This window comes from Vidua macroura, chromosome 3 (genome assembly GCF_024509145.1).
Source record: "Vidua macroura isolate BioBank_ID:100142 chromosome 3, ASM2450914v1, whole genome shotgun sequence".
NCBI classification, from domain to species: domain Eukaryota; kingdom Metazoa; phylum Chordata; class Aves; order Passeriformes; family Viduidae; genus Vidua; species Vidua macroura.
Window position 1 is genome coordinate 49,469,459 of NC_071573.1, and position 23,776 is coordinate 49,493,234.

Genomic DNA, 23,776 nt, shown 5'->3' on the forward strand with positions numbered 1-23,776 from the left:
AGAGTAGGTTCCTTCCATGGCATGCAGTCCTTCAGAACTGACAGCTCCAGCATGGACTCCCCCCAGGGTCCCAAGACCTGTCAGAAAACCTGCTCCAGCATGGGCCCTTCTATGGGGCCACAGGTTCTGCCTGGAGCCTGCTCCAGCATGGGCTTTCCACAGGGTCATAGACCTTTGGGCATCCACCTGTTCTGTGGTGAGATTAAGTACTAGGTCTCTAGGAATGACTTAAACTATTCCCCACAGATTAATTATTATAGAGGAACGAAGATTTGTTCCATCTAAGGAGCTAGTACAACTCAACAAGCCTGAGACAAAGTTTAAACAAAACTCTAGAGCTTGGAATGGCTCATATTTTTCTAGTACTACAGTTAAGATACATCAGAAAATCCTATACTGAAAAAGGCACTGTTTGTGTGTGTCTTCCATATATTTTTCCAAATAGAAGTTTTTGGGTTAATTAGGATAGGGCTTCATGACTAGCTTAACTAACGTATACACTTCTCCATGAACTGCAGTCCCATTTCCCTCTATCAGGGAGACACTACCATATCCTTACTCAGGCCAGTCTTTTCTTACAGTTTTCTTGTTCTGACTGGACCAGCTTTCCCAATCCACCTACTCAGTCTTAAATATCACAATGCTCCCTCTCTACAGAGGGATAGTGAGAATGCAGTTTGTAGCACAAAGCAAGACTAACATTCTATTAATTCTTTTCCTCAGACAAGTGATAGAAGATAAAAAAAAAAAAAAAAAACTACATCCTGCAGGTGACAGGACCCAGATGAGATTCCTGCATTCAGGCAGTCATAAAACTTGAGTTTGGTCTCCATTTTGCTGTTGAATCTAAACACTAAAGCAAAAAAAAAAAAAAAAAAAATCCACAATCCACTACATCTGGTGAAACTGGCCGTGGAGGTAAAGTTGGCATTTGCATTTGTGCAGCTTCAATTAAAGTTTAAAAAAAGACAGTGGAGATTAAACATCAAAAGTGAGTTTACAATCAAAATGGAGTTGTTCAAGTGATTGAAAAGGAAGATTATGATAGTTTCAACTCTCAAGGAAAGTCAGGCATTGAAACAACTTTCCCAGGGCCATACAATCTCCATGGTTTGAGGTCAAGACCAGACCACATGAACACTTAAGCACTGTGCTATGACCTTGCTTGGAGAAAGACACTGGCTTAGAAGACATCCTAAGATCCCTTTCATCTGAATTATCTTAGGATCCTAAGTTTAATAAAGCCAGTTTTAGTTTAGGCCAAGCCTTACTGTGGTAATTTTAAATAATTCTTTAACATAGCACATACTAGAAGATAAAGTTGTTTTCAAATGTCAGCAAAAGCATTTGAGTATAGGGTGGAACATATGTGAGTATTCACGTTCTTAAAAGCATACACCAACACATAAAAGATGCCCAAATATATTTATTTAACTCTTAAAAAGTATGTTACTCTTTAGAAAAAAAGACAGCCTAAGAAATCTCAATACAGATTAAGTACATCAAATCCTACATATACCTAATTCTGATGTTTACCTAAACATCAGTACCATCAAACCCAGCAACGTAAGACTTCTGAAGTCAATAGCAATGAGGTACCAGGACAGAAGAAGACATAAGAGGAGCTTCAAAGCCTTTGAGCCTATCAGAACCAGAGTTCCAGAACACATTCAAGAACCATGAAATATCTCTAATCCTTTTGAACTTCATTTGCTGCCAAAAATACATGAGTGTTATAACAAAGAAACATAAGTATCTCAGTATACAGTTACAAACTGGTAAGCCGGTTCATTAGTTCAAAGCAGTCAAAAGAGTTCTAAAACTGACAAAGACAGAGCTTGGGGCAGAAAGGTTGACAGACTAGCATGAACCATAAGCTATTTTCCTCAAGACCTCTATCCTTGCTCATGGTATTCAAAACCATCTCTGGACAGCAGAAAAATGAAGCAAGTTCATCATCACAGGACAGTAAAATACTTTTTGGACTCTTGGTAAAGTTTTCAGTGTTAGTGCATGAAAACGTTACTAGATATTTATTTCTGGATGTGCATAGGGGTGAGGTTACCATAACTATGTGCCAGCAGTACAACTGTATTCATTAATGTGTTTCATATGTAAAGTATTAGCTGAAAATATTCAGACTTAAATTTCTGGAGATGCATTTTTATTAGTATCTCCATAACCATGTCTTTCCCTTGTTAAACACAGTAACAACCATCTTGCTTTTACTCAGTGGTAAAAGACATCTACTTCACTCATTCTTAGTGATCACACTAGGAAAGATACCTCGCATCTTTCATTGGCCTCTTCAAGATTTCTGGGATGTCTTGATCCAGGAAAACTAGCCAAGAGACAGATCCTCATGGCGGGGATAATAAATAGGGACAATTGTGCTGGTGAGAAGGCTCAAGTGGGACATAAATGGTGACAAAGGAAAAGTTTACTTTAAAAGGTGCAAGAGTCTATTCACCTAAAAGTGAGTCCTATTTGGAATGTAGCATATGTCCTAGAAACAAACTAGACACTGATGTTGTCTTTGTTCCTTTTAGGAGTGTAAACACTACCTTATCTTCTCAAGTAAGAAGACACTAATCAGACTTAGATGCAGACACTCAAGCAAGTGGAATAATAACTCACAAGATACTCAGTTTCATGCTAAACAAGAATATGTAAACACCCAAATGAGTCACCAATTCAGATAGTACCAGACACCCCATATGGATTGTCACAATGCATCACCATAGCAGCATTTGGATTTAAAGCAAAGTCCTGCTGCTCATCCCATCACATCTACTGAACAGTGGTAGAATTAGCAGCACTGTGATTTACTCTCTGCTTTCAATGGGTCTAGGTCCAGTTTTGGTTTCCCCACATCATTCTCTTCATTAGGAAAGGTTTTGTAATTGGCAAGGATGTTTTCCACCAAGAATCGAGCAGCTTCTTCTATGTTGATGTTGTCCTAAAAATGTTGAAAGCAAGGAAGTCAGTGATCTTTTTGAAACAGTCACACATTCCTATTAACAGTCACACTTTTGCTAAAGCTATCCAAAAAGAAAATAATTCTTCAGTCTCATCATGAGAACACAAACAGTTTAGATGCAAGAAGTCATTGCTCACGCTTTTTTCTGAAAAAGTTAGCAGAAAGGTTGAAGACAATTATTCATCCATATTACAAGTTGAAATTTGATTCTAATCTAGTAGGCAGTCAGGGGAATGAATGTCACCTGCATTTGGAAGATTGACAAATGCCTAAGTGCATGTCTGCATCAGGAAAGATCCTAGGCAATTACATCATCTGCAGTATCATCCTACCTTTTGGAGCCTTTTTCTGTTTCTGATGGAATTTGGATGAACTTATTTTAAGTAGGAGGATCTTCTCCATGATCCTCAAAATCACAACTACTTCCAAGTGCCTCATCTAGCTACTCTACATATTCTGGTGCACACTTTGAAAAGTCCCTTCCCATACACCATAAAGAATGTATGTGTGCAGGACACTTAGAGATGTACTTTGCCAGAATATCCCAGTTTCTGAGGGTCCACGCTGGCTTAGTGCCAAGGAGTCTCGGGCCACAGGTTTGACATGGCTGGGCCATCTGGTAGCACAGGGCTGCCATGTTTGGAATTGCTCATCTTTGCTTCCAAAGGAAGTATCAGCCCAGTATATTACCAATGACTGAAGATCCATTTATCAGTTCCAACAGAAAGGCAAAAGCAGATTAATAGGATATCCAAGTGGGCAAGACTTAAAGCCATAAACTGTTTTGGTATGCTTAGAAAATAACAGTTGTCCCAAATTTTTGCTATTTCAACTACAATTCTTCAGAGTTTTAAACAAGTCAATTGATACCTAAGCTAGAACTTATTGCCTGGATTTTTCTCTGCAGCAAGAACATTGTTTTACATTGTCCTCTCTTAAATACCACCTAAAAATGCAAGTTGTCACTAGAATTTCCCTTTCAATTTTTTCCAATGTTACTGGCATTTATTTTTAAGCCATAATTCAGTTTATACATAGCAGTATTACAGGCAGGTAAAGGTTTGGGGAAGACTTTTACCAAAGCAGAATCTTGGTATTCTTTTTGAGTATAAAGAGCCTTAAAAATAGTTTTTAGTAACAGATGGGTGAGTTTGGAAATACCTTTCAAATGCAAACAAATTGTCAGTTAATTTAACTAATTCCTTTACCTGTGTATCCTTCTCTTAAAGTAAACCAAGAGCAACTTGTTACTTTGCTTCTTATAGTCTTCTTAGAGACTCTTTGCTTTTTAAGAATTGCCTAAACATCATTGTATAACACTTCAGCAGCAGCAGCTGAAGGAAGTAGGCAAGACAAGGGAAAAGTGGGACCTTGAGGCTTATCTTACTTTATAAAGGATTTATCAGCCAGACCAGTAATCTGGTCTGTCAGCCACACTGTCCTCACATCTAGAGGAGTTCTTCATTTTAAGAATCAGTTGGGCTTTAAGGAAATATTTGGTTTCACTTCCAACTAAGCTGCTGCCAGTTTAATCTGTGCAATGATAAAATGTCTGTAGACTAAAACTATACAATACATTAAATTTCTCAAAGTTAACTGAATAAAGCAGCTGTTTTTCTTAAATTACTATACAGAATTTTTCTCCAGTACACTCTTGACATTGCCTGATAAAATAGAAAAGTGCTTTAGCAATAATGTGGGTAGGTAGTAATGAGTAAGCAAATAACTTCTTCACTTGAAATCTTGCTGTTTCCTACACAAAACAGTGACAAACAGAAAATGCAACTTAAAAACCTGCACCTAAAGATTACCTGTATTTTTGGGGGAGCTCGATCAGCATTTAGTAGTATTAACATCTAAAGAATGACTGATCCTCATGCATGCAAGATGAAAAAGCTTATCCAGCTCTGATAATCAAGGTTTCCAGATATTTTCAATCTGCTCTGAATTTGAGAATTTTTAATCTAAACCAAATATGCCTCATCTTCTTTAGGAATGAAGCTAGCTTGCACATCACTTCAAATTTTGCTGAATTTGACTACCACTTCCTATACTTGATAAATCTATTTCCTACATGATTATATTCACCCTTCTTATGCCAATATTCAAGAGACTAAAAATATTTTTCTATTAAGCTCACCTTGGCAGATGTTTCAAACCATCCAACAAAGCCACCTTCTCTGCAGAACTGGTCCATTTGAGAGGGATTCTGGCTGCCATCTTTCTTCTGGTCACACTTGTTTGCAAGGAGAACAGCAGGGATGGGGCTGCCATTGGGAAGTAATACTTTACTGTCCAAATCATGCTTCCATTTTGAAACAGCCTCAAAAGTGGAACCTCTTGTGACATCAAAGACCACAAAAGCACCAACTGCCTCTTTGTAGTATACTCTGGTCATATTTCCAAAGCGCTCCTGGCCTGAAAGAGAGGACAGTCACAGCACATATTTATATTGAAGCATGAACTGTATTCAGTGTAAATGGATTAGTGTACCAGCTTAACCCATAGAAGTTTGGCATTTGGGTCTAGTCACCTAGAGCATAAAACATTGCCTCTTCTATCCAAGTTAATTGTAACAGCTATTATGTATATTATATACATGACAAGTCAGATGCTTAAAGTAGTTTGCAGTTCCAACTACCACTTGGAGTTTTTCTTAAAAAGAACTCAACTTATACACTGATATAGTCAACTTATTTGTTGAGTAGAGTTCTTTGAGAAGTAATGCCTAAAAACACTACCAGCACAGCTATACACAAATCAATTATTTCATCAAAGAATATTAAGGCTTGTATCTTAATCTAGTTGCTTCAGCTAAAGACTTAAACAAACTCAGCCTTTTGCTGAATGGTGAGCAACAAGGGGTTTTGCAAGCTTCAAGGCTAACAGCCTTCAAAGCATCTTCTGAAGAAGTTGTCTATATTATAGATTTTTCCTTAGGGACAAGTTCAAAAGAAGCTGCTAGCTTAACAGTTCTGGCTAAATCTGTTAACTCTGACTTCATTTTTTCAAGTCTAAGATTAACTCTGGATTAATTTTCAGCTATAGAAGTTCTACAGCAATCCCAGGATTTCAAACAAAAACAGTTAGAGTACAATTATTCACAACAAAAATCCAGGAAAAAAAAAAATCAATTGCCCATAAACAGAGAAAAGTCAAAGCCTTTTCTTATTAAGTACAACTACTTTAGCCAAAATACTTGAAATACAGAATTAGTGTGCCAGTTCACTTTTTCTTCTGTTTGAAAGGTCAGACTATCATGGTGTGTTTACATTTGAGTGTGTCTAGCAGTATCAAGTCCTTGCACATTGTTTGGAAAGCCTGGGCTACTAAAATAGCTTCCTGCTTTGTTTGGAAGTCTTCACTGGGAAAAGCAGTCCCTGAACTCTGATTTAGTTTTACAGTGTATCATCACTTGAGCTTTTCGTGCATATGAGGTTTAAGAACAGACAAAGGAAGAGCTGTGTTTGGAAACTTAGTTGTCCTCTGTTTATAAACATTCAAGTCCACCTTTAATTACCAAGGACAAATACAAGGAGAATTGGGTGCGTTATCACCTTCTCACAAAGAGACCAACATCCAATAAATGAAGTTGACAAGAGATCCTGTTCAGCAGTGTGCTTTTCCAGTTCACTTGCCTCATTTTAATATCAGTAAGTCACAGTATGATTAGCTCATTCCCTACAGTTTCAGAAACAGCAGCAGCCACATTAAAGATACAAAAAACTATTGAGAAGTTGACTATTTCTGTCCATTCATTTTAAACTATGATGCTGCAGAAAACAGCATCACTACCCAGCATATTCTTCAGAATGGAGATTGCACATTATTTTTTTCCACTACTGGCTTATCATCTTGTATAAGAACAAGCAGGATCCAAGAAGAAAGCTCTTATCTCCATACTCAAAACTCAAGTTCAGAAGCAGCATTTATGCCATGGACTTTAAGGCCATGAAACAAGACAGGCACCAAGTCTGCATCTCTGTGACTATGCCTCTGGAAAAGCCACACTGCTAATACAATTCTCCTAAACAGAGTATACAAGTAATTCACATTGTCTCCCTAGACTGGACTTTTACACATAAAAGAGATTTTTAGAATAGCCTTACTACAAATCATACCACTAACCACTGTTTCCACTAATCAAATACCATTAGGGAAGAGTTAGATCAGAAGGCTTTTGCTACTTCTGCATGTCAGTAATGTCACATTTAAAGAAGCTTTACCCTTAGGATGTAGGGATTTTGAGTTTGGGAGTTTTGGTTAATTTTTTAATGAAGTTCTACAGAGTCAAATTTAGTTACATTAAGCCAGTCACTGCATAGGGCGCCACACAAGTTTTGAGGAGCTTATCAGCTTCCCCATTTGTTTAGCTGTCAGTTTCACCACCAATTCCTGCCACATGGGAACACCTTGGACTATGCTAAAGCACTGGCTCCAGTATCCAATACAGGGAGATATCCCTTCACACCAAAGGACAGCCCCACAAAACAAACAATGTAATCTCAAGGTCTACAATGCCCTGTATCAACCTCAGTCTTCTACAGAAAGAGGTCTTCAATTCAGCCCTGAAATGGTCCAGAATTGAACACTACTTGCTGTTATTTACATGAGACTGAACACAAATCTGAAGCAGCAAGGGAAATGGTCCCAGTAGTCCTCACTATTCAGTGGCTGGAGAGCTGGGAGGCTTCCAGACTTTACTTAAGACTGTTTTTCTAAACACTTGATGAACATTTACATAAGAAAATTAAGTTGTATTGATTAGTTGCAGGAAGGGTTGCTAGATTGTTACCAGAAGGAATAGACAGAGCATGATCACTACATATGAAAACTAAGTTATTTAGGAATTGCAGAAAAGGTCATCAGGCAGTTACCATTTCTCAGATAGCTGTGCATGCTGTACATAAACAAGGCTGCAATCACTGAGCACAGTGAAGGACATTATCATTGAATGAATCCCTTCTTGCCTATTGCTCTCCCATCCAAAAAAGCTGTAAAGACAAAAACAGTTGACAAGGTGGCCATACGAACCTCCTATAGCAATAACCATTCCTGAAACATGCACAACAGCACATTTAAGGTGTACAAAAAGGTGAAATTAGTACCATGTTACATATAGCTTCCAAAGAAAAAGTTACAAAGCATAGCTCAGAACCGAACCTGAGGAGTCAGCCGAAGTCAGCCTTGTACAGTGGCTGCTCACAGTGTAAGAAGACAGCAGTCCTGCTAGGAATGGAAGTCAGCATGGAACTGTGTGTTGCTTGGTATTCTATAGCAGCCACAGTATAAACCATGGACTTTGGCTGTCGACAACAATCATTTAACTTTTATTTCCAGCAACTCTTATACTCTTGTAGTATGAGTTTTAGATTTAGAAAAACATCAATACATACTCTTCCACAGTTTTAATTTGGGTGAAAGTAGAAAACTGATGTGCCTATCAGCATGAAAGCTATTTTTACTTACTAGATTAAAGCTTTATATTAGGAAGATTTGCTATCTCTTACCCTTAAAACACATGCTCAACAGCATTGGATTCTTAGAGATTAATGCCTTTTAATATGCCAAATACCACCCAGTATGAGTGCTTCCCTTTTCTAGAGTAACCCAAACCAGATTCTTACAGAGCTGTTTTCACCTCTAGAATTCATGTCCACTAACAGTAAACCTGACCTGAATACTACCTTACAACTGCTCTTTCATTCTGTCTGGAGCCTAATGAAGATAGATATACTGTATTTCATACAAAGACAGAAGCAATAAAACATGGCCTACCCAGGAGGTAAGAGGTAAAAGGTATACAGCATAAGGCAGGAAAAGAACTCAGTTTAAACTGAGTGGACTTGCTTTACAATCATGTCATTACTGACAAAGCACATGCTGACTTTCTTGTCTAGGATGTAGAGCATTCTAGACAACCTTTTGAAAAAATTAACAGGAATTTCAGACAGTTTTTGCAAGTGCTTTTCTGCTTGCAAAAAAAAAAAAACCAAAGAACAAACAAACAAATCAAACCCACAAACCCTCATACAGAAAAATCAAACTAGAATATACTAAGCCTCCAAATTCACAAGGCTGAACAAATTTCTCTTTATGCTTAAAACTAAATGTCTCAACTTCTGCCATGCACAGTTCAGAGATTCGTCATGCCCCATCCTCTGTCTAGCAAGATATTTACTATAGTCATTTCTCCAAATATGACAACAGTGTTGAGCAGTACAGAAAGTGGATCATATCCCCAGAGAAGAAAAAGGCTAAAAGTGATCAGATTAAACTAGACTTAAAATCCCCAGCGTGTATAATCTTAGAAGAGACCACAAAGATAACTAATTGCTTAGTACAGCAGTATAGAAAGGACATCACAAGATTAATCATTCTGGTAGGTCCAGCGACTAGGCATAAATCTGATGGTACTACTTAAGTATAGTTTGTTTTTTTAGTAGTTGAGGCATAAATGAGGAGCTAAGATACAGGACAGGGATCAGAAGTTTAATTTGGAGGTATGGAAGTGACTTAATGTAGTGCAAAGTTCTGCATTCTCTAACCACAGTTTTCATATCAAAATGACTCAGCATCTATTGTCACCATATTTTCCAGTAATTGCAACAACCTTAATTTGCACAATGACATGCATCAGGAATGAATTCACTTCCCTACAGCAGCACCACAGGAATAAAGTAGAGTTGAGTTTAAAACTGCATTAGAACTTGGGAGCTATTCTCATTCCCCCGTTTATATTGTAATGGGGGTGGAGCTGCAAGTTAAAAACTACATGAAATAAATTATAGTCTATAATTTAAGATTTAACATTAGAAGCTTTATATTTGTCCTTTACTTTACTGCAAAATATAAGTTGTCATTGTAACCTTGCCTTGAAATAAATTTTAAAGAGTTTCTAAAGTAGTCGTTCCCAGTGTAAGGGAGAAATACTAGTGTCCTGTTTATTACAGCAGTGTGATTTATCATTGTAGCAGTTCTTATGTATATTTAGTAAAAAAGATACCCTATACTTGTATTATTTCAACTTGTAACTCCTCCTACATGATGGGAATGGGGACTAGAAAAACAATTTAAATGTACAAATGACTGCAGGATAGTCACAATGAGTTTGTCACGCTTCCTTCCCCCAGACTACTTATTATATTCATGAGTTAATAGGCAGTTTATATCAACTAACAAGAACTTACTCAAAGAGAGTAAAAGGGCCCATCTAGAAGAAGTTTCCCCAGCTATTCTTTTTTGCTACAAAGGTAAATGTTGGTTTACCCCTGACAATACCAACAGTACAGCAAGAGTTCCCCTACCTTGTAAAAATCCAAGCTTTACCTTATTTGAAGCCACACAACTCAAAAGAGAATTGTGTTAATTGCATTTAAAACCTTAATAGCTCATCAGGAACACTGACAGACAACTGGACAAAGTTCTTCCAAGTTCTTCTCTTTCAAACAAGATTAACAGTTCTAGAGTCCTCCAGAAGCTGTGTCATTAATGAGGAAGAGATAGATGACCAAGGGTTATAAATGTCTGACAATCGCAAAAATGAACAAGTAGTTTCTTCCATTAAAGCAATGTAAGTTCAAGCCATCTTTAATCAGCTTAATGGGTACCCAGAGCTCAATACGATTTTAACAAGTTTTGCAGTTCTACGTTAAAAACCTTAAACTATAGCCATATAGTCTAGACTGCAGTCACCCAAAAGTCAGTGTACAACTAGCTGAAGAGTTTTGCTCCCAAGCTATTTGCTATTAACTAGAAGACCATGGCAATGAAACTAGGCAGTTTTTTCCTGGACCAGCTAATAGAGTTGCCAGAAGTCTGAAAAATATCAAAAAGCCCTCAGTTTATTAATAGAGTCAAGGAGCTCTCATCAATTTTGTCCTTCAGAACACTGAAAATGAGAATTCAAATAGTTGAAAAGGCAGTTAAAATTCAACAGAAAGAAGGAATAAGTCACACAGGAAAAGTTTAACCTATAAAACCAACCCAAAAAACTATACAGTAATACCTGCAGTAGCAAACAAGATGACCAACAGACCTAGTGAATCAAATTAATTTAGCTCAAAATACATAGAAGTAGCTTCCTGCTAGTGCATTTCATTCATTCTGCTTTTGTATAAAGTTACTTTACACTGCAGTGATCACAGGCATCATGTAATGCTTAGTGAGCTTTAGTGACTAATTGTAATAAACCATTTTTTTTAGTCTGGAAATACTTAAAAAAAAAAATCTCCTTGCACTGTGAGAAGCAGTCTCAGATCAACTACTTACCATGACCACTAATAGTCACTCACACCAAAATTCAAGAAGGACAGTCAGACTGCCAACACTATGGCTCTTAGGTTCTTGCTATCAACTACTCTAACTTTATTGACCAGCATGCTGGCACAGTTCCAGCATTTAAACTTCAGTGTCAAACTCCACAACTAAATTGATTGAATCCATTTCCAGGACCATGACATATTTGTGCTTTTATTCAATGTAGGTGGTAAAAAAGACCAATTGAACAATAAGTGAAAGTTTTTTTTTTTTTCAGGAACACCTGAGTGATAATTCCATATTTACAATTCCAATTCTCAGTAAAGTTACGTCATTCAGTGTGATAGATTTAAGCTAAATCCCCATCCAAAATGGTTGGGAACATAGTTCAATCCTCTAATTGAGTTAGAGCTACTGTCACTTTCAAAACTCACCTAGGCCCTTCAAGAGCCACAGGCAGGGAAAGACCACACTTTGGGTGCCAGCTGGATGTTTGGCACAATACAGCAAATATCCAGAACTGCCCTGAGGATGAAACTCCCAGCTCTCCAGACATGTAATGTACATTTTAGCATTACCAGGGTCAGGTGTAAGTTGACTGAAGTTCCTTTTTAGAGAGATATATAAACATGTTACTGGCAAGTTACCACTGCTGACAACTATCCCCCATCTCCCCAAAGCAGCACATCTTGTCCCAGAACTGTCTTACATAATTAGATTGGATCTGCTATCCTGCAAGAAGTAGGTTAACCAAGCCATTACCAATATTACAGCTCACATTCAAGTGTGTCTATCTGCTTTTTCCCCACAGACAGTAGCCACAGATTGAGAGTAGACAGACTCCAAGACTGTTAATACCAGATGGCTCCCCACTCCCCAGTCTTATTCATTTAAGCTATAAGTTGTCACATGTTAAAACCATGGAGGCATTGAACTATGCATTTATTTAATGACAGACAAATTTGCAGATGACATCAAGCTGAGTGGTGCAGCTGGCATATCTGAAGGATGGGATGCCATCCAGAGGGACATGGACAAACTTGAGAAGTGGGCCCATGGGAATCTCATGAGGTTTAACAAGACCAAATGCAAGATACTGCACCTGGGTTGGGGTCCCAACACAGGCTGGAGAATGAACAGACTGAGAGCACCTGGGCCAAGAAGGATTAATGGGTGCTGGTAGATGACAGGCTGGACATGACCCAGCAATGCGCACCTGCAGCCCAGAAAAATCACTAGTATCCTGGGCTACATCCAAAACAGCACGGTCAGCAAGGCGAGGGAGGTGGATTCTGCCCCTTTGCTCCACCTTTGTGATACTCCAACTGGAGCATGCTATCCAGCTCTGGGATCCCCAGTGTAAGGACATGGACCTGCTGGAGTGAGTCCAGAGGCAGGCCATGAAGATTATCAGAGAGCTGGAGCACCTCTCCTATGAAGACAGGCTGAGAGAGTTGGGATTGTTCAGCCTGAAGAAGAAAAGGCTTCAGGGTCACCTGAGGCCTTCCAGTACCTAAAGGGAACCCTACAAGAAAGACAGAGAGGGACTATTTACAAGAGCATGTACTGACAGGACAAAGGGAAATGGTTTAAAACTAAGAGTAGGTTTAGATATGATATTAGGAATAAATTCTTCACTATGATGCTGGTGAGACACCAGTACAGGTTGCCTAGAGAAGCTGTGGATGCCCCATCCCTGGAAATGTTCAAAGGCCAGTTTGGGTGGGGCTCTGAACAACCTATGGTTTAGCCCCATGGCAGCAGAGTTGGAACTGGATGATCTTTAAGGTTCCTTACAGCCCAAGCCATTCTGTGATTCTATGACATTAGCAGCTCTAGCAGATATTAGAAACCTCTAAATGTTAAAAAACATCCAGCTTGACATTTACTTTCCACCACTGTGAAAAAGTGGTATTCGTGGTTCTGGTGACAAACACAGACAGGCTAGGAAGTGAAAATTACTAGAATATTGTATCTTCCTGTATGAGACTAGAAATAGCTTCACTGACTATAGTACTTAGTGTTTCTAACAGACAAAAGCAGCCTCAGACAATTATAACTGCTAGTGCCCTTTCTTACCAAGGGTGGCATGGGTAAGTTAACTGACCACTGGATGGACCTCTTCCCAACACTAACCCTTTCCCCAAATGCTTCAGAACAGTCTTCAGGGCTACAGACAGTTAATCCCTGTTCAACTGACTCACACTTTATTCTGAGACTACCTTTCATCCCCTGTTTAGGTCTATATTAGAAAGCTGCAGGTGCAATTGAAGCAGTTCTGTTGAACAATGCAGTGTCAGAGGCATGACATTGACTATATACTGTACAGACACAGTATGGAGACTCTGTAGCCATTGAAAAGTTACTGATGAATATCAGCCTAAGTGCAGCAGTATTTTGATTTAGATATCACAAAGTATTCCCACATGTTCACAGAAGTCACTATTTCATTCTGAAATGTTAGGAAGCAGTTTGCTTTAAAGTTCCATTTTCCAACACAGCCAGTTTCTAGCCTAACAATTTGTTAACTACATGAAACTTCAAAATCAATGACTAGTCCTTCCATTCACTGTTTGCCATCATTATACTTAAACATAGGACAGTCCTGTTCACTACCCCTGAAACAGCAAGAGCACAGAGATGGCAAGTTCTGGAAGATAGACACCAGATTTCCACCAGGAGCTATGATCACTTCTATCAAGCTAATAGAAAAGGCATACCATTTTCTCCCACAAAGACAAAAAATTTTCACTCAAATAATTGCACAACCCTCACTGGGAATTTTACAGCAAGACAAACTTTTCATTCCTGCCTGTAGTCTTGGGCTAATCTAATTACTTAATTGTCCAAACTGACTTCAATAGCTTACTGTTCTGTCTTTAAGAGGTTGAAAGGCAACACCCTGCACTTGGAGTTTAATGGGTTTTGTCCAACATTGTGTGTATTTTATGCAGCAGTATGACAGTTGTGTTTGTATAAGAATCCACCTATTTTTTTGCATCTTTGCTAAACAGCAAGTGAGATTCAAAGTCCCTGTTTAAGCACTAGATTTCAATTCCCAGAAAATCAGAGTGCAACCAAGCTAAACAATTTCTAACTAGCTGTCAAATGCAGCATGTATAGAACAATTCCCTTGCATTAGTATTCAAAGGAGTTGACATAGTCCAATTAGTGCCAGCAACAGCATGAATTGGTACTTCCTACCTTAACAAGGCTTACTCAAACAAGTAATCTGCCAGAGTTAAGCTATTTCATGCCTGCTACCCTCTAATCCATATCCTTTGGTGTGCTGCCCTGCAGCCAGGGCTGCACCGTGTACTTCACAGTGATGCTGCATGGCACTACAGCATTTCACAGCACACAGGAGAACAATTCTAAAGTCAGTTTGTCTCCAGAACAACTTTATCACGAGACTGAAAAAAATGTTAATCTCTGAAATGCTCAATGTGTCATGGCACATTGTGTGTGATTGGAATTTTGTATCAAATTGCTGCCACTTTGCTCTACCCCAGCACTCTTTTTGCCTGGGAGCACTTAAAGAACAAGTACTGTTTGCAGTAACATTCAGAGACTACCTCTCAACCTATTATTTGAAAAGCTGCTAAAATCCATACAATAAGGAATATTTGTTTTCATTACCTGCTAATGTAAAAGCCACTGCTACTGAGAGTTTGCCAGCCTTCTCTAGACAGTTAAGACATTTATTTCTAAGCAAGCTCCATAAAGCCCTGAAATCCCTCAATTTCTCAAAGCATAATCACACTCCATTTATCCTCTTTTTGTGTCTCCATAGCCAGAAGAGATCTTTGAATATTGAACATTGCCCCACAGTAGCTCGAGAAGCATGCTGTGCTTTGTAGTCACTGCTTACTGCTGGTCATGCTAGCTTTAGCACCTGCAGGAATTTCACAAGAGGTATTCCTTTATTTCCATGCAAAAATATAAATAGACATTCCCTTCCTGCAAATCACTTCTTTCTAACATGGCGTATCACACTTCTGAACCTCTGAAGCAAGTATTTGGAGGGAACCATTTACAGCAGAATACAAAAGCAAAGCAATGGTTACTACTGGAATTCACGGAGGGTAGGTCTGACAGCTGTGAGAATGAATCCAGTGGTCTCACTCACCACTGAGAGGAAGAATCTTATTTTTACAGCATGCTAGTACCTTTTCTGGAACCAGTCCGCTAAGATTATTTTCTGTGCTTTATGTCATAAATTGAGAATTACGCCTTTATAGCACTTGCCAACTCAAATGGTACTTGTGGATATGCACTTTGGTAACACGCCATCCTAATGTGCACCTAAAGGAAACCAAACTGGTAAGAGGCAAAGTGGAGATGTAAATAAGGTTAAGCACCAAGACTCTGAAGCTGCAACTTCTGAAGATGGAAGGAGAGTTGATAAAGCTAAATTTACATTCATGTGAATGCCATACATTAAGAGAAAAGTGTATATTCAATATTGTCTGCGCCAGTTTGTCTCTGAAGGGCAACGTGCTTGACTTGTCAAACCAGCTTAATTTCTGACTACTTGAGTCAGTATTATATGAAGGGCAGGAATTTAATACTTGCCTTCAGAAAAGTGGCTGACCCATGTAAGATTATTATTTCTGCAAATCATTCCCATTTTATAAACTAATCCAAAAATTAGTTGAGCTCTATTTTATGTTGAACTATCTTTCCTCCTGTCTACTGTACTGCATATAAGAATTTAGGTATTGTTTGCCTTTAAGGAAGATTTCCCCTGTCTCTTTGATGTATATCCATTCAGCCATCCCTTATTATCTGTATTAGAGTATTAGGAAAGAGTTTTTATTGTGATCTTGTAGGAAGCACAAAGCTGCCAAGCAACAGCTGTGTGACATCTGTTTGAAAATAAAGCTGAAGCACCATCTATTCCACACTGAACAGATGCTCAAGCACAAAGTGCATTTTCATTGTTGACAGAAATTAAAAGTACCTGTAAGATAAATACACTGAACTTTATTTTAAGCCTGTACTAGATCGGGTGGTCTTTTAGGATCACATCTTTAACCCCTTAAACACAGAACACCTTGAAACACCTTATGAGGAAATTCATAGCTAATTTCCAAGACATTCAAAGAACATCTGTCTCAATTCTCCCATTTAACTGACCAGTCCTGCCTTGCATAAGCAAAATTACCATACTAGACTACCTTACAACACCAACATCAAGACAGCAGCATTTCCCATATGCTTCTGGAATTCAATTAGCACAATGGTGATAGGCTTAGTCCAAGATAACATATACAGTACTTTGAGTGGCTACATAACATAGCACTAAGCAAATGAACCTTTGCCACTATGAATGCTTTGGTACGCCACTGATAATATGTGGAAATTCCTTCATTAGACCAACAATCATACCTCATACTTTAATAGCATTTCATTAAAAGTGTATTTAAACCAGATTCCCAAAAAAAAGGAAAGCATCAAGAATCTGTATTCAGATATGTCTGAAAGCTAGAAAAACACCAAAACCCCAAGTCTAACATATTCAGCACTTATTTGGATATTTAGCTGTAGAACTCCAAGCACAGCAAGTCATTCTGCAGTGAAAGCTCATAACCCCAATCTAGCTATTCCAGCAAAGTCATAAGAAAGGACACCCACACAAGATTTCCCACAGAGGCGTGGTTTTCAGAAGGAAACAAAGTACACCTTCAATTCTGTTTCTTGCCTCTCTGTTCAAAACCTATGTGAGCAGGCCTTCTACTTCCTGTCCCCAAATTTTATCTGCTAGTCTTGCATGTTTCCAGTAAGCACAATCCTTAAGTAAATTTTCTCTCATGAGATTCATATTTAAACATGTATGAGCAGGAAGCAGTCAGAAATTAAGTCTTTCATATCTTCATGAGTCTGCAGACATAATCACATAGAAGATTCCCCAGCCTTGACCAGGAGCTTTCTGACCTGCTTCAGCTGTAAGCAAAATGATAGCACTCCTTATCTCCACCTGAAGGCTGCTCCTGGAACCTCCATCACCTCCATACAAACCAGGAAACAACCTCAGAAAACTTACAAGTTTCTGAAAAAACTCTGAGCTCCAAGTTCTGCATCCATTTCTGATATGGTTATTTATGTGCACATCTTCACTCATTAAGAGTATTTATAGTGGTGAGAAAAAAAACCCCACATTTGAGGGCAGGTTATGTCTGGATCTTCTCGCCTCCACCTTATGCTCACTTGTACCAGGCACACAATTAAGCAATTTTTTCATGGTTTCTTTGCAAGAGTTGCCATTTTAATCCCTTCAACATGCATTGTGGCTAAGGACAAGTTGTTACAAGAACACCTTAACTACTTTTAGAGACTGCTGCCTCCAAATTCTCCATACTTAGGAAAGACTTCTCTGCAAAGCAACTGAAGCATACATGCCTCTGGCACAGGTAGAGATAAGGAACAGCAGAAGTTTTCTGGTTGTTTTCCTATAGACTTTCAGGGACATATTAACATTGCTTAACACTTGCTTTAGATTTATTTTAAAAAAATAAAATCAGTCCATAATTCAAGACAAGTTAATGCCCCAGTACACAGAAACAACTTGGCAGCCTCTATGACACGCCAGCAGCACAAGTGCAGACTAACTAGAATACAGAGCTGTTTGAAACTAGAGTTTTCACATGGAAGTAAACTATCTCACATACTATAACTGCCTTAATGCCTTTGAAAGTCAACCATATCCATGGTTTCCTGTGCTCTGTCCCATTTCTCATGGCTTCCTATAGCTAAGCTTAAAAGTTACTTAGTTAACTCGCTCTTAACATCAACTCACATATCTTAACACTCGCTTGTCTTCATACAAAAGAGGAGTTATTCCAGCTGTTCTTCAACTTAGTATGTAACCAAAATACTTCATCTGATTTCTCCATCCTCCTGGGGGCTTGTATATACTTATAAGAAGTTACAGTTCAGTTCCTCTCAAGGAGACATGCAAGATTTTAGTAACAAATTTACATGCTACATGTTGCTTATCATTCAGCTCTTGAAAGCCCGTAGAGCCTGTTTACAGTACCAAAGTACAATGATTCCTTTTCTGTTTGGCCAACTTCATAGCCATACTTTTCCAGTTAGAACATTACTTCACTTTTAATATTTATACAAAGAAATTCTAATAAAAGAAGAATGGTATTAACACCAAAGTTAATCCAGAATTCCTCAAAAAAAGCTTTTAAATCAAATTCATCTACCAGTTGCCATTAGTGACATTCTTCATGAGCAGCCAAACTCAAGCCACCATCTATGATCTTTACCACTCCTGCCCTCCAGTAAACTGCACTTCATACAGGCTGATGTGAGTGACAGTGATAGTCAACATGAGCACAAAAGCAGCAACTAACACAGTTGCTGGTTTTACTAGATCAGGTCAGAAATTTCTATGATACTGAAAATCCTTTAAGCACTCTTTCACTATCACCTGACAATATGCTACACACACCTCCTGAGCACGCTGTGGTCAGTGCAGTGCTCACTAAAACAAGCACACTTGTCAAGTAGGAATCTCTACTGTTTTGAAATAGACTATAAAAACACTTCCCTATCATTAAGATTTCTTTGTTTTGCATCTCTACCACAATGACTCATTCCTACATCCTATTTATTTTACCAATCAGTTATGCCCTTTGATCAATGTTTTAACACTTTCCAAATTTATCCAGAAAGATAATTTTTCATTTCTTCACGCACCAAAATAAAAAAAAAAGCAACATAACACAAAAGCCAACCAAACAAAAAACCCAAGAATAATGCCTAAGGGCAGCTAAACTTCCTGCATGAACACAGATAATCTGTTCACCTTCTTTCTGTATGCTGTAATCAAGGTGATTTGACAGTGACTGATCAGTCTTACTCTCAAGCTTTTTCATCATCTTTATTTAAGAAGTTACAACTGGTGTCTAAAAACTAAAACACCTGACTATCTCTGAAATACAAATGTCTAGGCACAACAGTAACCTTCCTCCCTCTTCATTACTTTACATCCCTTCCCCTTTGCTGCTGCAAGAATTTGCATCACTTTGTACCTCACAACAAGAAGGCTATTTTCAGCAGAAAAAAGAAAAAGCATAAGCAGTGTAGCACGGTCATGCTCTATTTGACAAAATTCTCTAATCACAAAAAAAAAAAAAGACCCAAAACCAAAACAACCTCAGCTAGAACAAGAATTTGAAGACATCCAGTAACCTACTGGATTGCAATAAAGAGCAAAACATTCATCACTTTTCCTACAATCACATCAGAAGCCAGCATAGTATCTGCATTATGATCTTTAGCTGATGCACGAACTACAGCATCAGTTCTTGTCATTGACTTAGGTGCAAAACCTTAGTTTGCATCACCCAGCTCTTTAAAGAAAGCTTCTTATGATGAACTGTTATGTACAAGCTTTGATCTAGTGAAAATAACATCCCTTTCTATGCTTAAGGGTTAGACTTTAATTCAACAGCCTTTTTAAATGCATCAAAATAAATTCAGAATGCCAGCACTATATTGCTTGCAGGGAAGTCACATGTAACATTACTTACCATAAGATCCAGATCTCTTCAGGAGATCTAAAGCTGTTTGTCTGCACACACCAGCAGGCAAAATTATCTACGAGCTGTTGAAAGCCAGAAGACAGCTGGGCTGACGAGTTAAAAAGGAATGACTATCACATGTTCAGACACTGCTACACTTCAATAAAGTGCTTTAGAGAATATTGTCTATGATTATAGAAGCCATCTTCAACCTGGTTCTTTAACTAATAACTTCAATAGAAATCTGTTAACATCCTCAGGTAATTAAAAATATTCTTGATTGTACACATAAACAGCTGCAGAACACACTCCCAGGTTGAGGACTTCAGCAGCTTTAATACCATCAAATACCCTTACGGATACTAAAATACTCTTTATTTTACTAATTAACTCTCAGATGTTAGTGCTATAGGAGCCCAAATTGTTCCTGTCACACTGGCTAAGCACAACCCAATCAAAGATCATCAAGATTACTTCTCTTCTTGCTCTTTGTTTTTTTTTCATTGGGCAAGATCCCCCCAGCCATTTGGAAACAGAACACCCTAAACTAGCAAACTAGCAGATTAGACAAAGAGTTTGGAGTGCAAACTGCAGAACAGTTGTGTCTTCCTTTTTCATTTCTGCTAGGAAAAGACTAGTCAGGGGTTTCATACAAAAGTCTAATAAAATAGGAAAAATATTTCAGTGACAGGAAAAATTTTAATTCTTCAATCAATTTAATTCTTCAACCAATTTACCACAAGCTTCCATGGATTTATCAGCAGCTCTTAGTCTTCAGCTAGCAGTGTCAAAAATAGTTCAAGGGCAATAATCAAGAATGAAAAATACTGTCTTCTGGATTATTACATTAATGCATGGATGCATTGATAGAACTTCCCAAGCTGTAAATAGGTTCTGTCCAAACTTTGTGACAAGTTACAGCTAAGTTTCTGCCTATCCTGTTGAAACAGATTGCTTTGGCAAAGCACACAGCCTACCCAAGTCTGAGCAATGAAGGGCTGAGAAGTCAAACACAAGGATGGCAGCCTGCCAAACCCCACGATGCCAATAGCCTCCCCTCTTCAATCTTTGGAACCCCAGGCTGGCTAAATATACTCAGAGGATTTCAGTAGCTTGTGCTGATACTGTTGAGTCACAGAAAGTTAAAACTGATTCACAAAAGGAACAGATCAGAAGAGAAAGCTTGCCAACATCTTACTTGCTCTTTGAAACAGCAATTCGAAGATATTTTCATTTGCCCTACAGGCCAGCAACAGAAAGATCCATGGTGTATTTCAGCGTATGGCACTAAGAAGGCTTTTCAGTTTGAGCAATCATATTTGAAGAGTTTTAGAGCAAGAAGACCAGAAGATGAGGTACAGCTGGTCTGTCACAGGGTTACAGCAGCCACATGTCACACTTCCTTATTTTTGAGCTTCCACTGATAAGCATAAAGTTCATGGAAACAGTAACTACCAGTTTTTTTTCCCTTGTGTCTTCCAGTAGTGTAAGTCTAAACACTAGTATTTGAAATAAAGTCTGCTTTTTCATATCCAAGGACATAGTCTGAGGGTGGTAGACAGGGATGAGAGTTGCAGGCTAACACCTGGGTTGCACACAAAACTAGAAATGCAATACCAACCAAGGTGATTACAGAGCTGAGGGACAGACTTCTTATGAGACCACAGCAAAACAGAGATTGTTCTGCGGCATTTGACACCACAGCATAAGAAAAGTTAACCATGGTAGCTATACAGCTGGAGTCTTGGAAACAAGAGATGCTGAAGAACAGGTTTGAATCATATATAGGAAAGGAATAATGCATGGTTTGGGCAAGTAGACAGGACTTTTCTGCTTCCATGTGCTCAAAGTATGTTTCTAATACACAAATTTGTGACTTGAATATAAAACTAAGCATAACAGAAGTTCCATTCCATCACTCAATGCAGCAGGGATGAAAACTACTTTTAAATTAACCAGGTGACTCCAAGCATGCAAAGTTTAAGCATTCTTCCTCTGAGGACAATTTTAGCTGTTTGAGTTACCTTTAACCTGTAAGGCATGGTGCATTAGATGCATTACAGAGCCATAACACTGAATTAATTTCAGCAGCAGACATAACCAAGGCCACCACCACCCAGACAAGCAGGTCAGGAGGAGCAGTATGAGCAGGAACACTCCGGGAGCCCTGGATCCAGCAGTGAGAGTAAAGCAGCTGCTCGAGGACTGCTGTAAAACTCTGGGACAAGCCAAGAGCCCCAAAAGTCTGCTAACTGGAAAGGGCAAAGCCTGTAGAAAGTGAAAAACTTCACTCTCACATCAAGACCTCCCTCTCCTTACACCTCAAGGGCAAGAATGAGAGGTTGCTTATAACAGGGGTAAGACGAAAAACAAGAAGAGAGATTTCCCAGCCAAAACACGCTTTTCTCCGCAGAGGCCGTGTGCCGGGCCGCCGACAGACGGGTTCCCAGCGCCGTCCGGGCGCACCTGCCCGGAGCAGCCCGCCCGTCCCGTCCCGTACCTGCGATATCCCAGAGCTGCAGCCGCACCAGGGTCTTGCTGTCCCAGTTGATGACTTTGAGCGCGAAATCCACGCCGATGGTGGCCCGGTAGTGCTGGGAGAAGAGCTGGTGCACGTAGCGCTTGATAATGCTGGTTTTGCCCACGCCTAGCTCCCCGATCACCAGCACCTTGAAGAGGTGCTCCCGGCACTCCGGCACGCCGCTGCCCGCTCCTTCCCCGCCAGCCATCCCTCCCTCCCTTCCGTGGAGTGCGGCGGAGAGGCCGGGCTGCCGGGGCCGCGGCTCTTCCGCTTCTAAACTTTCCCAGCCACCAACTTTCCTCCAACTTTCCCCAGCCGGCTCTCCGCAGGGCCGGCCCTCGCCGGGCGGGGGAAGAACAAGCGGGACAGAGGCGGGAGGGAGCGGGAAACCTCAGCCACCACCTGACTGCAGTCACAGGACGCGGAAACTCCGCGGGCTTATAGCGGCCTGGGGGAGGGCATTGGGAGGGGCGGGGAGAGGAACGGAACCGGCCCGCCCCGCCCCGCCGCTCCAGGACACCGGGTGGAAAGTGGGAACGGGAAAGGGCTAGAGCGGGAGAGAGGGAGTTCCCCCGCAGCTGCGTCGGGCGGGCTGGGCTGGGAGCGGCGGCGGGGCAGCGCGGGGTGGCAGTAGCGGGGACTGAACTTCAGAAGAGGGCTCGTGTTGGGAAAGTGTCAGCTCTCTGTCGGTACCGTTCCTTGGTACTTTGCTTCCAGTGGTGGTGGTGGTGGCGGCGGCAGCGAAGTTTTCTCCCAGTGAAGTCTCTGAAAGCGCCCGGGTTCTCTCCCCACCGTCCGGCAACGAGAGGTCCGTGAGACAGAGGGCCTTGTCAGGATGCGTGGCGATGGGAGGGTGCCAGTGGCCCGTGTTCGCTCCCAGTCTCCATTCCCAGGAGCCAGCTTGGGGAGCTGTAGGTGCAGGGTGCTGCGCCCCGGCTACCTCCCCGCTCTCGCAGGCCCTGCAGTGCGGCCTAGGGCTGCGTAAGGGCCGGGCCGTGCTGAGCCCGCCGGGGCGAGCACGGCCGGCAGTGCGGGGCCGGGCTGTGCTGAGGTCGCCTGGGGCAAATCGGCCCGCGCCCAGGCGACAGCAGTGATGCAGCGGTGGCTGCTCTGTGGAAAAGGCTCGGGTGAGCAGGGAAGAAATCACCTCCTTAGCTGCAGGATTGCCATCAAACACCTACAGCTAAATTTGGTTCCCTCTTGTAGCTAAATTGATCTAATAAAATACATTTATTCTTTTCTGATTGTTTTAAAAATTATCCTAGGCAGTCATAGAACTGTGGAATGGTTTTGGGTTGGAAGGAATCTTACAGATCATCTAGTCCCAACTCCCCTGAAATGGGCACGGACACCTTCCACTAGACCAGATTGCTCAAAGCCAGGTCCAGGGATGGGGCATTCACAGCCTCTCTGAAACAGACACGTTGTTAGAAATCAACATAAAACAAGTTTCCTGATCTTAGGACCATGTGTGCTGGT

The 23,776-nt window shown here is 40.2% G+C and overlaps 1 protein-coding gene across 1 annotated transcript; it reads right to left on the reverse strand.

Annotated features, from left to right (window-relative positions):
* Positions 1 to 1,406: 1,406 nt before the first annotated feature.
* RAB32 (RAB32, member RAS oncogene family) lies at positions 1,407 to 23,451 on the reverse strand. Its single transcript, XM_053974576.1, has 3 exons — positions 22,277 to 23,451; positions 5,121 to 5,398; positions 1,407 to 2,959 (listed from the first exon to the last, which is right to left on the reverse strand). The coding sequence occupies exons 1-3, from the start codon at positions 22,503 to 22,505 to the stop codon at positions 2,810 to 2,812; spliced, it is 657 nt and encodes a 218-aa protein (XP_053830551.1). The 5' UTR covers positions 22,506 to 23,451; the 3' UTR covers positions 1,407 to 2,809.
* Positions 23,452 to 23,776: the final 325 nt, after the last annotated feature.

Excerpts from the sequence above, each read along its gene's own strand:
- RAB32 (XM_053974576.1), bottom strand. The coding sequence starts at position 22,505 with ATGGCTGGCGGGGAAGGAGCGGGCAGCGGCGTGCCGGAGTGCCGGGAG. Across the intron at positions 5,399-22,276 it reads GCAGCTCTGGGATATCGCAG|GCCAGGAGCGCTTTGGAAAT; the intron begins GTACGGGACGGG and ends CCTCTCTTTCAG. Across the intron at positions 2,960-5,120 it reads GGTTTGAAACATCTGCCAAG|GACAACATCAACATAGAAGA; the intron begins GTGAGCTTAATA and ends CAACATTTTTAG.